At 53.8% G+C, this 12,672-nt stretch overlaps 1 protein-coding gene across 6 annotated transcripts in view; it reads left to right on the top strand.

Moving 5' to 3' along the window:
- Window positions 1–12,672, top strand: part of Smarca4 (SWI/SNF related BAF chromatin remodeling complex subunit ATPase 4) — a 67,129-nt gene that overhangs the window by 6,391 nt on the left and 48,066 nt on the right. For 5 of the 6 annotated variants that reach the window (XM_090336333.1, XM_090336352.1, XM_090336344.1 and 2 more), the window contains exons 2-8: window positions 6,064–6,316; window positions 7,754–7,886; window positions 8,416–8,820; window positions 9,049–9,147; window positions 10,220–10,478; window positions 10,678–10,804; window positions 10,985–11,158. In XM_090336333.1, the coding sequence (XP_090192459.1) occupies window positions 6,095–6,316; window positions 7,754–7,886; window positions 8,416–8,820; window positions 9,049–9,147; window positions 10,220–10,478; window positions 10,678–10,804; window positions 10,985–11,158 (1,419 nt within the window). In that variant the 5' untranslated portion in view covers window positions 6,064–6,094. The remainder of the gene's footprint in view (window positions 1–6,063; window positions 6,317–7,753; window positions 7,887–8,415; window positions 8,821–9,048; window positions 9,148–10,219; window positions 10,479–10,677; window positions 10,805–10,984; window positions 11,159–12,672) is intronic. The other variant, XM_090336322.1, reaches the window with a different exon arrangement.

Below are 12,672 nucleotides of genomic sequence, written 5' to 3'. Positions count from 1 at the left end.
CCATAGCTCCATTTCTAGCTTTTTGTTGGTTAATTAGAGATAGGAGGCTCATAGTCTTTCCTGCCCAGGTTGGATTTGAACTGCTATCCTCAGATCTCATCCTCCTGAGTAGTTAGGATTACAAGTTCAAGCCTCATGAAATAAATAAGGCAAGCCAGTACTGGGCTGTGTGTCCCTCCTCCACCCACTGTACCCCCGGATGGCTTTCCGTGGCACTGGATGGATGTGTCTGGAGCAAACCCCTCTCGCCGCAGCCCTCTAGGCTGGCTGCCCGTTGCCTCTGTGGTACTGTACACTTGTTTGTTTTCCTTAATGTTGGGGATGGAACCTAGGATCTGGAGCACCTAAGCTAGGCCTCCTCACTGAGCTATGCCCCCAACCATGGTTGTGATGTTGGATGGCACCTCGGGCCTTTGTGCCTCATAGGAGTGACAGGGCAGCCTGTTCCCTTTGAGGTCACTTCAGAGTTTATGCCAATGCAATGATGTAGGCTGCAGCCAGCCCCTGCACCACACAGCCCAGGCTTGGGGAATGGTGCTGGAGGGCCCACGCCACCTCCCCCATGCTTGGCCCCACACATCTCTTCTGTGTGGTTGTTCCAGACTTGGGTTCTTTGTGAGAAGCGGTAGTAGTTGGGACAGCGTTTCCTCCCTCCTGTGAGCCAGTCCACATTACGTGAGGAGGGGGCATGGGAAGCCTTGATAGCTAGCTGGTTGGTAGCAGGGTTTGACCTCTGAGTCTGGTGCTAACTAGACTGGCACTCTACCACTTGAGCTATGCCCTCATAGTGTGGAGCTGGTGTCTCAAGGACTTTTCTTCCTAGGCTGGCTTTGAACTCTGTTCCTATGGATCTCAGCCTCCTGAATGGCAGCATCAGTGCCCTGCTTTATCCATTGTGTGTTTTTCTGTTTTGTTTTTGGCTTGCTGGTGTCAAGAGCTTGTGTGTAGTGCCCTTGCACTACACAGCTCTTGGTTTTGTTTTTGAGGTGTGTGTGTGTGTGTGTGTGTGTGTGTGTGTGTATGTGTATATGCATGTGTTTATGTGCAGGTACTTGAATTCTGGGTCTGGATGCCATTTGAGTCACAACTCCTGGCTTTTTATAGTGCTTTAATTTTTTTTTTTCCAATCCTGGGCTTGGGCTCAGGGCCTGAGCACTGTCCTTGGACTTTCAAAACTAGCACTCTACCACTTGAGCCTCAGCACCACTTCCAGCTTTTTTCTATGTATGTGATACCGAGGAATCGAACCTGGGTCTTCGTGCATGCTAAGCAAGCACTCTACCATTAGGCCAAACTCCCAGCTCCTGCTTTAATTTTTTTTTTAATTTTAAATTATTATTACAGAGATTGTTATACAGACGGGTTACAGTTTTTATAAGTCAGGTAAAAGTATGTATTTCTTAGTCCAGCGCCGTGGCTCATGTCTGTAATCCTAGCTAACTCAGGAGGCTGAGATTTGAGCATCCTGGTTCAAAGCCAACCCGGGCACTAAAGATCTTGAGACTCTTACCTCCAATTAACCACTAGAAAACAGGAAGTGGTGCTGTGTCTCGCGCAGGGTAGGGCAGTAGTCTTGAGTTGAAGAGCTCAGGGACAGCACCCAGGCCCAGGGGTAGGATGGCAGCCTTGAGCAGAAGAGCTCAGGGACAGCACCCAAGCCCATGACTGTCCCCCCCCCCCAAAAAAAGTATACATTTCTTGGTCTGGGTGCTGGGGCTCACACCTGCTCAGGAGGCTGACATCTGATGATCATGGTTCAAAGCCAGCCTAGCCAGGAGCCCATGAGACTGGGTCAAAGTGATTAAGCAGAAGAACTCAGGAACAGTACCCAGGCCCTGAGTTCCAGTCCCCACCAAACCAAACCAAAAAATAAAAATATCTTCCTTTGTTCTCACCGTATGTAAATATCTAGAGTCCTGTATAATTTATCATGTCTGTCCCAGTGTATATTAGATCTGGCTTCTGCATCTGAGGAGAAACATACTCTGGCTTTACCTCGCTTAATGTGATTTTTTTCTAGGCTCATACATTTGCAAGTGATATAATATTCTTTTTAATGGCTATGTAAAATTCCACTGTGTAGACTTACCACATTTTTTGGACCCACTCCTCTATTTTAGGGCATCTGGGCTGTTGTGAATAGTGCAGCAAGTGTCTACCAGTAGACCAAACTCCCAGCTCCCTGTGTTTAGGCGAGTTTGTGGAGCCTGCACTGATAGCAGACATGTCCTTTTAGCTCAGATCTCCAGCAACATTTGTTGCTGTTCAAATTCCTGATGCAGGCTGATCTAACGTGGTGAAATGGAATCTCAGTTGTTTTGATTTGCATTTCCTTTGTGGCCAGGGATGATGAGCATTTCCCCCTGTGTTTCTTTGCTATTCTTACCTCTTCTGAGAAGTTTTTTCTTAGCTCTTTTGCCCATTTCGTGGAGAAATGAGTCTCACTGATTCTCCAGCCCAGGCTGGCTTCAAATGGCGATCCTCAGGTCTCAGCCTCCTGAGTGGGGTGGAGGACTGGCCTGAGCCACGGGAGCCTCACTGTTTTGTCTTTTTTTGGGGTAGGGAAGTCATGGGGCTTGAACTTTAGGCCTGGGTGCTGTCCCTGAACCCTGAGCTCTTCAGCTCAAGGCTACCACCCTACCCCAGGGCCTGGGTGTTGTCCCTGAGCTCAAGGCTACCGCCCTCCCCTTGAGCCACAGACCCACCTCCTGTTTTCTATTGATTAATTGGAGATAAGAGTTTCTTGGCTTTGCTCAGAGACTGAGCCGAGGCCCAGATTTGGATCCTCAAGACCCACCAAAAAAAAAAAAAAAAGAAGAATCTCATGTTCTTTAGCGCCTGGCCTAGCTTTGAACCGTAATCTTCAGATCTCAGCCTCCTGAGCAGCTAGGATGGACAGCCATGAGCCACCACGCCCAGCATTGGATATTTGTTTCGTGGGAATCTTTTCACCTTAGTTAATTCTTTTTTTTTTTTTTTTTTTTTTTGCCAGTCCTGGGCTTGAGCTCAGGGCCTGAGCACTGTCCGTGGACTTTCTCAAGGCTAGAGCTCTACCACTTGAGCCTCAGCACCACTTCCGGCTTTTTTCTATGTATGTGGTACTGAGGAATCTTCATGCATGCTAGGCAAGCACTTTAACCACTAGGCCAAACTCCCAGCCACCTTAGTAAGGAAATAAATGGTTAGTATAAAGGAAATAAATGGTTATTGTGTAAAACACCAACAATAGCAAACAGCTGGCCAGGAGTTTGGACTAGTGGTAGATTGCTTGCATGAAGACCTGAGTTCAATTCCTCACTACCATATACACAGAAAAAGCCAGAAGTGGTGCTGTGGCTCAAGTGGTAGGGCACTAGCCTTGAGAAAGCCCAAGGACAGTGCTCAGGCCCTGAGTTCAAGCCCCAGGGCCTGCAAAAAAAATAAAATAACAAGACAATAGCTAGTAGCTATGAGGTGGCAAGTGTGAGTTTCCCAGTCTGTGACTGCAGAGAGCTAGTAGGGGCCATTTGCTCTGGGCTGACTCCAGTGTGGGGTTAATGTGCAAAGTATTTTTGGTCGCTGTTGGCTGGGCCCATGCATGACTTTCTTCTGTACTGTCTTGATTCATTGTAGATTGTCCTTTGCGTCGTGGTGCGGGGTGTGACTGCCTCTGGTCTCAGCAGTGTCAGTGTCACCTGCACTTGACTCGCTTCTAAGAGAAACTGACATACTGTGACAGGAGTGACTTCAGGGAAACTGAACGTTTGTCAGATTGCCTTAGCTCTCAGCCTTTAGATTCTGGGCCCAGAGTCCTTTCACTTCCTGTCACATGCCCCTGGCTACCTGCCTGGTTCCCAGGCTGGTGTTCCCTTCTGGATGCCCCAAACAGCATGTCTGGGCTCCTCGGGGCCATGTCCATCTGTCTTGGCTTCCAGACAGAAGCACGTGCCAGGGTTGTGCTAGTGCTCGCAGCCTGGCTCCCACCCGAGAGGCCACCTCACCCTTACTGGCGTAGTTTGTGTAGTTCCTGGCCAGTTGCTTCTCCCGCCCATTGAGGCAGCTTTCAGGAGCCCAATGCCACCTGGTGCCATAGCTCAGGCTGCTTTCTGTTACTCTGGCCAAAGGCACAGGTGAGGTAATTATAAAGATGAGATTTCTTTGTTTGGCCACAGCGTGAGGGCAGGACTTTCCTGTGGCGTTGTTCCCTAGAGGGGAAGGACTGCTAGGGTCTAGTCCTGGCCTCCAGCAGGCTGAGCCAGCCCTCTGCTGCAGCCTATCAGTCATAGCCTTAGCCCCCAATGTTTTGAGGGGAGTCAAGTGACCCGGCATGTAGCTCTGTGTGGCCTTGGACTCTGTGTGTGTTCTAGGATGGTCTCAAATTCTCCAGCCTGTAGTGCTGGGATGGTAGGTGTATGCTCCCATGCCGGTTAGGCTCTAGTTAGTGATACTCCAGCTTCCTTTCACAATGAAATCTTCAATCCATCCACAAAGCTCCGCCCTCATGACCCAGTCACCCCTTCCCCTAGCGGAGCCCAGAAGAGGTGTGCTTCCTTATGACTCAAAGGGATCTTGGCTCAAGATCCTGTTTCAGCCTTCCTGGTACCTGGACGTAGGGTGTCCCTGAAGTTCAGGATTGCTGTGTTCAGGATTGACTTGGGGCTGACCCTGTATCTGCTCTGCTGAGGTTCAGATTTTCTTTTCTCTGCTCAACCTCATGAAACTGGAACCAGAAGTTTGAACTTTTGATGAGCTACACAGGAGAAGATCTTTTATCGAAACAACTAGCTAGGTGCCAGTGCTCATGCCTGTAGCCATATTAGGAAACGGAGATTTGGGACTGAAGGTTCAAAGCCAGCCTGGGCAGACAAATCCAAGAGATGATCTCTAATTAACTAGCAAAAAGCTAGACGTGGAGGTGTGTCTCCAATGGCTGAGCTATGAACGGAAAGCCAAATGAAACAATAGTTATTTTTGTTTGTGTTTTTTGCCAGTCTTGGGCTTGAACTCAAGGCCTTGGCACTGTCCTTAGGATTTCTCAAATCTATTGCTCTACCACAGCACTATTTCGGCTCTTCTGTGTATGTGGTATTTAGGAATTGAACCCAGGGCTTCATTCATGCTAGGCAAGCACTCTACCACTAAGCCACGTTACCATCCTGCTAATATTATTTTTAATCGAAGGAATGAACAAATAGATATATTTTTTTCTTGCCAGCACTTGGCTTGAACTCAGGGCCTGAGCACTGGCCTTGGGTTAGAATTCTACCCTGAGCCACCGCACCACTTCTGGCTTTTTTCTATGTATGTGGTACCGAGGAATCGAACCTGGGTCTTTGTGCATGCTAGGCAGGCACTCTACCACTAGGCCAAGCTCCTGGCCCAGTACAAAATGCTTCTAAACCCTTTCTTGCTTGCTTACTTTCTTGCGTTCTTTCTGTGTTTTGTTTTGTTGTTTTTGTTTTTTCTGCCAGTCCTGGGCTTGAGCTCAGGGCCTGAGCACTGTCCTTGGACTTTCTCAAGGCTAGAGCTCTACCACTTGAGCCTTAGCACCATTCCGGCTTTTTTCTATGTATGTGGTACCGAGGAATCGAACCTGGGTCTTCATGCATGCTAGGCAAGTACTTTAACCGCTAGGCCAAACTCCCGGCCCGTTCTTTCTGTTTTTAATGCAGTAGTAGGAATGAAACCCTGGGCCCGGCGTTCGTGAGGGGAATTGCTCCTTACACAGAATTTGTCTGTTGAACCACAGGTACCCAGGAATATTTGGGGGGCAACGGAAACATAAACCAGATTTGTGGTGAGCCTAATGAGAGAGGGCAGTGGAGTCATTGCAGTTTGTGTCCTGAGGGTCTGGCAGGGCTGTGAACCCCAGGCACACTCACTGCCACTTGGCCAAGCTAGAGTCCATGTCCATGCTGCAAACAGATCTGACTTCAAAATGCCTGATAATCTCTTAGCTTCTCCAAAAAGAAATGGGGAGAAAGAAGCTGGTAGTCAGGGCCCCTGTCACTGTTTTCTGCATGATTCCCATAGGACTCTGTGGTCCTCGCGTCCACAACCCCAGCCGACTCACACTCTTCTCAGCAGGGACCCACTGTCTGCAGCTCCTGTGAAGATGTCCACTCCAGACCCACCCTTGGGCGGAACTCCTCGGCCCGGCCCTTCCCCAGGCCCGGGCCCCTCGCCGGGAGCCATGTTGGGTCCTAGCCCAGGCCCCTCACCAGGCTCAGCACATAGCATGATGGGGCCCAGCCCGGGCCCTCCCTCTGCAGGACACCCGCTCCCCAGCCAGGGGCCCGGAGGGTACCCTCAGGACGGCATGCACCAGATGCACAAGGTAGGAGTCTGCGCTGTCACCTGCCCCCTTCCTTCCTTCCTCACCCAGCCCTCGGCGGAGCATGCAGCCTCCCCCAGAGCCTCTCTGGAGACTGGGAAGAAGGACACCTCATTGGCATGGCTTGGTGTGGCTCAGTCCCCACCCCAGGGTCCCTTCCCCTACGGGCAGGCCAGTCTCTGGTCCTGAGCGCAAGAGCTGCTTGTCTGGGGCCTCCTATTCTCTATGGGAACTTTGGGAACCATTTTCTTTCTCAGTGAAGAAAAATGCCTAGGTCCTCGGAGGAGGCTCAGTGTGTGTGGTGTCCCCCGTCCCGCCGCATGGCCGCCTGCCTCGCTGTAGAGCAGGCTCTGGGCACCTCTGCTCATCCCTTGCCCTGCAGCGCTGCCTTCGCCAGCAATTCTGACCATTCCTTTTCCTTTCTGTGTCCCTGAGGGAGCTGGAGGAACTATCTCAGATTTTTGGAGTCTGCAAGAAAAGCTGACTTTCTGGTCAGGCCATCCTGTAGCCGTGGGTGTGGGAAGAAGCCTCATCCCGCCCCCCAGGTGGCATTGCCAGCTTCCCCCTACCTCCAGGACCGTCCACCTGCTTGCCCTCTGTCCCACCAGGTGCGGGGGTGGCTGTGTGCTTGGGCTCAAAGCCACCCCTTCAGCTTTGGCTTTTGCCTGACCTTGCACCCCCACCATGCCAGGCTTTCCAGGTCTCCGGCCTATGGAGGGACTTCCCGCCCCGGTCCCTGTGTTTCTGCAGCTCAGGAGTAATGTGTCTTAACTCTTCCCTCCTGGAGCGTTTTTGGTCCTACACACCTGGACTCCCCTTCCCTCCTCCCTTCTGCACCTCGCTTAGCACCTGTGTGAGAGGCCCGTCCAGCACCCTGCTGAGGCTGGCATCCATGCTGCCAGGGCATTCTGCGGGCACTGAGCTCCTGCTCCACTGGGCAAGCCTGTGGTCAGCTCTTCCTCCGTGTTACGGTGTGCACAGAGGCCCAGAAACAGGGTACTTGATTAGCAGCTTGGTCCATAGAAGTCTCAGGTCTCCAGAGTGGCCTTGGCCAGTCATCATGCCCCTTTCTCTGCTGAAGTGCCTGCTGCCCAGCGTTGTCCTGGTCTCCAGGGCCTAGGCGGGCTGCAGCTAGTAGTTGCTGGCCCAGCGCAGGGACAGCTGTGGGGGCATCCACTCTCGTCCAGCTTGTATCACAGCCGCTGCAAGTCCACCTTCCTGTGTGGTCCACACACTTGCGCAGCACCTCCTTTCCTCTCCTGGCTCCTGCTCCGATTCTAGGCTGCAGGATCTCTGGCAGCCTTGGGCTGGGCATCTCTGCCTAAGCTCCTTGGCATGTGGGGGCTTAGTATTTGCAGGGTAGTGGTGGGTGGACGTTTGGTGACCGTGACCGCCTCTGTCTCCCTTGCTGACCGTGCCTTGTCCTTGTCCCTCTCGCAGCCCATGGAGTCCATGCACGAGAAGGGCATAGCGGACGACCCACGCTACAACCAGATGAAAGGAATGGGGATGCGCTCGGGGGGCCATGCAGGGATGGGGCCCCCGCCCAGCCCCATGGACCAGCACTCCCAAGGTGCTGTTGTGGCCCTGAGATGGTTTTTCCCACTGGGGCTTCTGCAAGTGGATCTGAGAGGGTGGTGCGGGCAGTGAGTGAGGAGGCCCTGCCAAGGCCGTCGGTGGGGCTTGGTGGGTGACGTGGGAGGAAGGCTGTGGTGGCAGGCGGAGTTGATGGCCAGTGCAGAGCGTAGATGGTTACCCGTCCAATGTAGCTTAGGGCTGCGAGCTTGTTACATAGCTGGGCTGGGTGTCACCTGACGACCTTCCTGGGTGTGCCAGGGCACGTGTGGGGCCTCCCTGTCATTGGGGCAGCAAGCTGGGCTCCACAGGAATAGGACTGGGGAAAGCCAGCCTGGAGAGCGCATCCATATCAGCCACCCGAGACCTAGGCCGCACCCACGGTCCTTCACGCTGTTGGACGCTCTTGTTTGAATCAGGAGAATGGGTTCCCCATATCATCTTGGAGTAGGAGGTGGTGTGGGTGCAGCAGAGTGAGTCTCTGCAAGCCACACGACTGAGTGTCTCTGTCTGGCTGTTCTCTGCAGGCTACCCCTCCCCGCTGGGGGGCTCTGAGCACGCCTCCAGTCCAGTTCCAGCCAGTGGCCCATCCTCTGGTCCCCAGATGTCATCTGGGCCAGGAGGGGCCCCGCTAGATGGTGCTGATCCCCAAGCTTTGGGGCAGCAGAACCGGGGCCCAACCCCATTTAACCAGAACCAGCTGCACCAGCTCCGAGCTCAGATCATGGCCTACAAGATGCTGGCCAGGGGACAGCCCCTCCCCGACCACCTGCAGATGGCCGTGCAGGGCAAACGGCCGATGCCTGGCATGCAGCAGCAGATGCCAACACTACCTCCTCCTTCAGTGTCCGCCACAGGCCCCGGTCCTGGCCCTGGCCCTGGCCCCGGCCCGGGTCCTGGCCCAGCACCTCCAAATTACAGCAGGCCTCATGGTAAGTAAGACCTGCCACCACTGCTTCCCAGCCTGGGGTGAGGGTGGCACGAGCGTGGGGGATAGTGCTGGACAGTCTGCTCCTGTGCTGCTCTAGCAGGCAGGTGCTTCTGCAGCCCCCCCCACGCCTGCAGCTGGGGACCCTGGGGACCCGATGCTGGAGTGGGCGTGGCCTACAGCTGCAGACCTGAGGAGTCAGTATTGACTGTCCATTGTCCTATGCCTGCAGGGATGGGAGGGCCCAACATGCCCCCTCCAGGACCCTCTGGTGTGCCCCCTGGGATGCCTGGCCAGCCCCCTGGAGGACCACCCAAGCCCTGGCCTGAAGGTAAGCTACCCTCTGTCTTAGTGGCTCACGCTTCTCTGAGAGTCTGAGTTTTAGGATTTTTTTTTTTTTTTCTTTTTTGCCAGTCCTGGGCTTGAGCTCAGGGCCTGAGCACTGTCCTTGGACTTTCTCAAGGCTAGAGCTCTACCACTTGAGCCTCAGCACCACTTCCAGCTTTTTTCTACGTATGTGGTACCAAGGAATTGAACCCCGGTCTTCGTGCATGCTAGGCAAGCACTTTAACCACTAGGCGAAACTCCTGGCCCCGAGTCTGAGTTTTAGGGTACGCATCTGTTGGGATTGAGGCAGTGGACAAAATGGATGGGTTCCCCTCTGAGATATGTTTGGGTCACTGAGGAGTAATCAGTAGCACTCGATTCTCATGGAGCTGGAGCACAGTTGTTCCCTTACCTGCAGGGACATTTCCTAGACCAGTGGGTGCCTGTCACCAAGGGTAGGAGTGAGCCTTTTCCTTCAGCCCTAAGCTTCAAATGAGGGCTTTGTGCTGGCCTGGCAGCCGCTCTACCACCAGAACCACACGTCTAGTCTGTTATGTCTTTTTTTTTTTTTTAAGCACACATGTGATAAGTTATTAGAGTTTGAACAACTAATAGCAATAAAAAGGAAATATAAAAACTAATAGCAATGTGGTATCATCAATTGTGACTGCCCTCCACTTTGGCCTGGTGCAAGGGGAGCTGAGCACACTCATGTGAGGAGGTGAAGGGGGGGACAGCACCCCAGATGCTGGGGCACAGCCACTCAGAACAGCATCCACTAGAACTCTTAAGGAATGGCTTGCTTCTGGAATTTCCCATGGAATATTTCTGGACCGGTGCTGACCTCAGGTAGCTGGAATGGCAGGAAGTGACCCCGCTGCTCAGGGGCTGCCTCGCTCAAAGCGTTGCTCGGAGGCTGAGGTCTTGAGGCGTGCAGCCTGAGGCCAGAAGGAGTAGAGCTGTCTGACAAGCAGCAGTGGTTCTCATGAGCATCCATACTCGAGAGTCTGCACATTTCCACCCTGAAATGGCCTCTGTAGCTCAGCCCCGTGCCCCCCCACCTTGTCTCTTCCCAGGACCCATGGCAAATGCTGCTGCCCCCACAAGCACCCCTCAAAAGCTGATCCCCCCGCAGCCGACAGGCCGCCCTTCCCCGGCGCCCCCTGCTGTGCCTCCCGCCGCCTCCCCAGTGATGCCACCACAGACCCAGTCTCCCGGGCAGCCAGCCCAGCCCGCGCCCCTGGTTCCGTTGCACCAGAAGCAGAGTCGGATCACCCCCATCCAGAAGCCCCGGGGCCTCGACCCCGTGGAGATCCTGCAGGAGCGTGAGTACAGGTGAGCGCCAGGGTCGCCCATGCCGCCCTGCCGGTACTGCTGGCACTTTGTCCCCTTCTGGTGCATCTACCTGGCTTGCTGTGGTCTCCATGCCTGCATATACTTGCGGCCTCCTGGAGGGACAGGCCCTTCAGGAGTGCCCACAGGTGCCCCTCGCAGACATGGCTCTCTCATTGCTTGTCTTTCTGGTTGCTGTCAGGCTTCAGGCTCGCATCGCACACCGAATTCAGGAACTTGAAAACCTCCCTGGGTCCCTGGCTGGGGACCTGCGAACCAAAGCAACCATCGAGCTCAAGGCCCTCAGGCTGCTGAACTTCCAGAGGCAGGTGGGTTGGGTGCTGCCCTGGTTCTGCCTGGGCTCAGGCAGCCGTGCCTGCTTTCCAAGGGCGAGCGGCCCACACACCTCCTGTGAGGACGGTGGTGGTGGAGGCCCAGGGTGGGAGCGGCCTCGTGTACGGGGCGTGCAGAGCTGTCCTGTGCAGCACCGCGGTCCCCTCTTCCTGCAGCTGCGCCAGGAGGTGGTGGTGTGCATGCGGAGGGACACGGCCCTGGAGACGGCGCTCAACGCCAAGGCCTACAAGCGCAGCAAGCGGCAGTCCCTGCGGGAGGCCCGCATCACGGAGAAGCTGGAGAAGCAGCAGAAGATTGAGCAGGAGCGCAAGCGTCGCCAGAAGCACCAGGTGCGACCCGGGTGTGCTGGCATCAGGGACCCTGACTGACACAGGCCTTGTTTGGGCCTGGGCACCAGCAACATGTTGATAGGCAAAGCTGAGTAATAGGGCAAAGCCAGGGGAGGATCATACCCCGTGTCACTGTGGAAGGTGACGGGGGAGAAGGTGAAGTAGGAGCAGGGGTTGGAGTTGCCGTCCTGGACAGCAGCTTTGCCTGGGAGATGAGGCCTGCCGGAGGGGACAGCGTGGGCCGAGAGCTTTCCACAGAGGTGGAAAAGGCCCTGGGGCTGGAATGCGCCTGTACTTTCTCTGAGAAGCAAGGCTTACTGTAGCCAGCATGGGGTGAGTGACAGCCACCGATGGAGGGAGTGACAGGCAGGCTGTGGGCTGTGAGAGGGACCTGGGGTTCTGTTCTCAATGAGCAGGGAGGGCTGGGGCAGAAGAGGCACGAAGTGACCAACTGCACAGGGCCATCAGGAGACCAGCCAAGGCTTTTCTTTCCTGCCAGTCCTGGGACTTGAACTAAGGGGCCAGTAGTGCTCTACCGCTTGACCCCAGCACCACTTCTAGCCTTTTCTGAACAACTTATTGGAGATAAGAGTCTTCTGTCTAGACGGCTTTGAACCAGGACTCTCAGATCTCAGCTTCCTGAGTAGCTAGGATGACAGGCCACTGGTGCCTGGCTTTCCTTTTTTTCTTTCCTTTTTTTGAACAATGAATACTTATCGCTGGCATAATTTAATGTTCAAAAATGAACTCACACATTCATTATTAACTGCCTGATATTTATCATTGCACCTTTTTTTCGGTTGTGTTTATTGATTTTATTAAATTACTAATTGAAATAACACATGGATTTTTTTCTTTTCTTGGCTGGTCCTGTGCCTTGAACCCTGGGCCTGGATGCTCTCTCTAAGCTCCTTTTGCTCAAGGCTAACATGGTGCCAGCTGTGTGTTTAATTGGAGTCTTACTGACTTCTCTGCCCAGGCTGGCTTCAAGCCAGGATCCTCAGATCTCAGCTTCCTGAGTAGCTTGAATTATAGGTATAGCCACCAGCACCTGGCGACTTCCAGCTTTTTTGCAGTTTAGTAAGAGTCTCTCAGAATTGTCCTCCCTGACTTTGAAAAGCAGTCCTTAGATCTCAGTTTCCTGAGTGTGTAGGACTACAGGCCTGAACCCCTGTTCAGGCTAGCCTGGACCTCTCTGTCGTGAGTGCCAGGGTGACGAGCCTTCTCCACCACACGTGGCTGGACCATGACCTGTATTTGGACTAGAGCATTTGCCAATTGTCAGTGATGATACCACCGTGTCCGTCTGGGGAGATGAGGCATGCTTTTAGCATACTCAGAGATTTTTCAAAACTAGCATTACACCGGTGGGCACTCAAGCCTGATAGTTCCTTGAAATTAGTTGTGACTCTGTTGGCTTACAGTGCCATGCACACACAGTAAGGGGGCTCAATGCGCCCTCCCTGGACCAGAGGGCGCTTGCGCTGCACTGGGCCAGCACTGGGTTTGTCACT

Source organism: Megascapheus bottae, chromosome 1 (genome assembly GCF_031878675.1).
Source record: "Megascapheus bottae isolate mThoBot1 chromosome 1, mThoBot2.hap1, whole genome shotgun sequence".
Taxonomy (NCBI): domain Eukaryota; kingdom Metazoa; phylum Chordata; class Mammalia; order Rodentia; family Geomyidae; genus Megascapheus; species Megascapheus bottae.
This window is presented reverse-complemented; position numbering and strand designations above follow the sequence as displayed.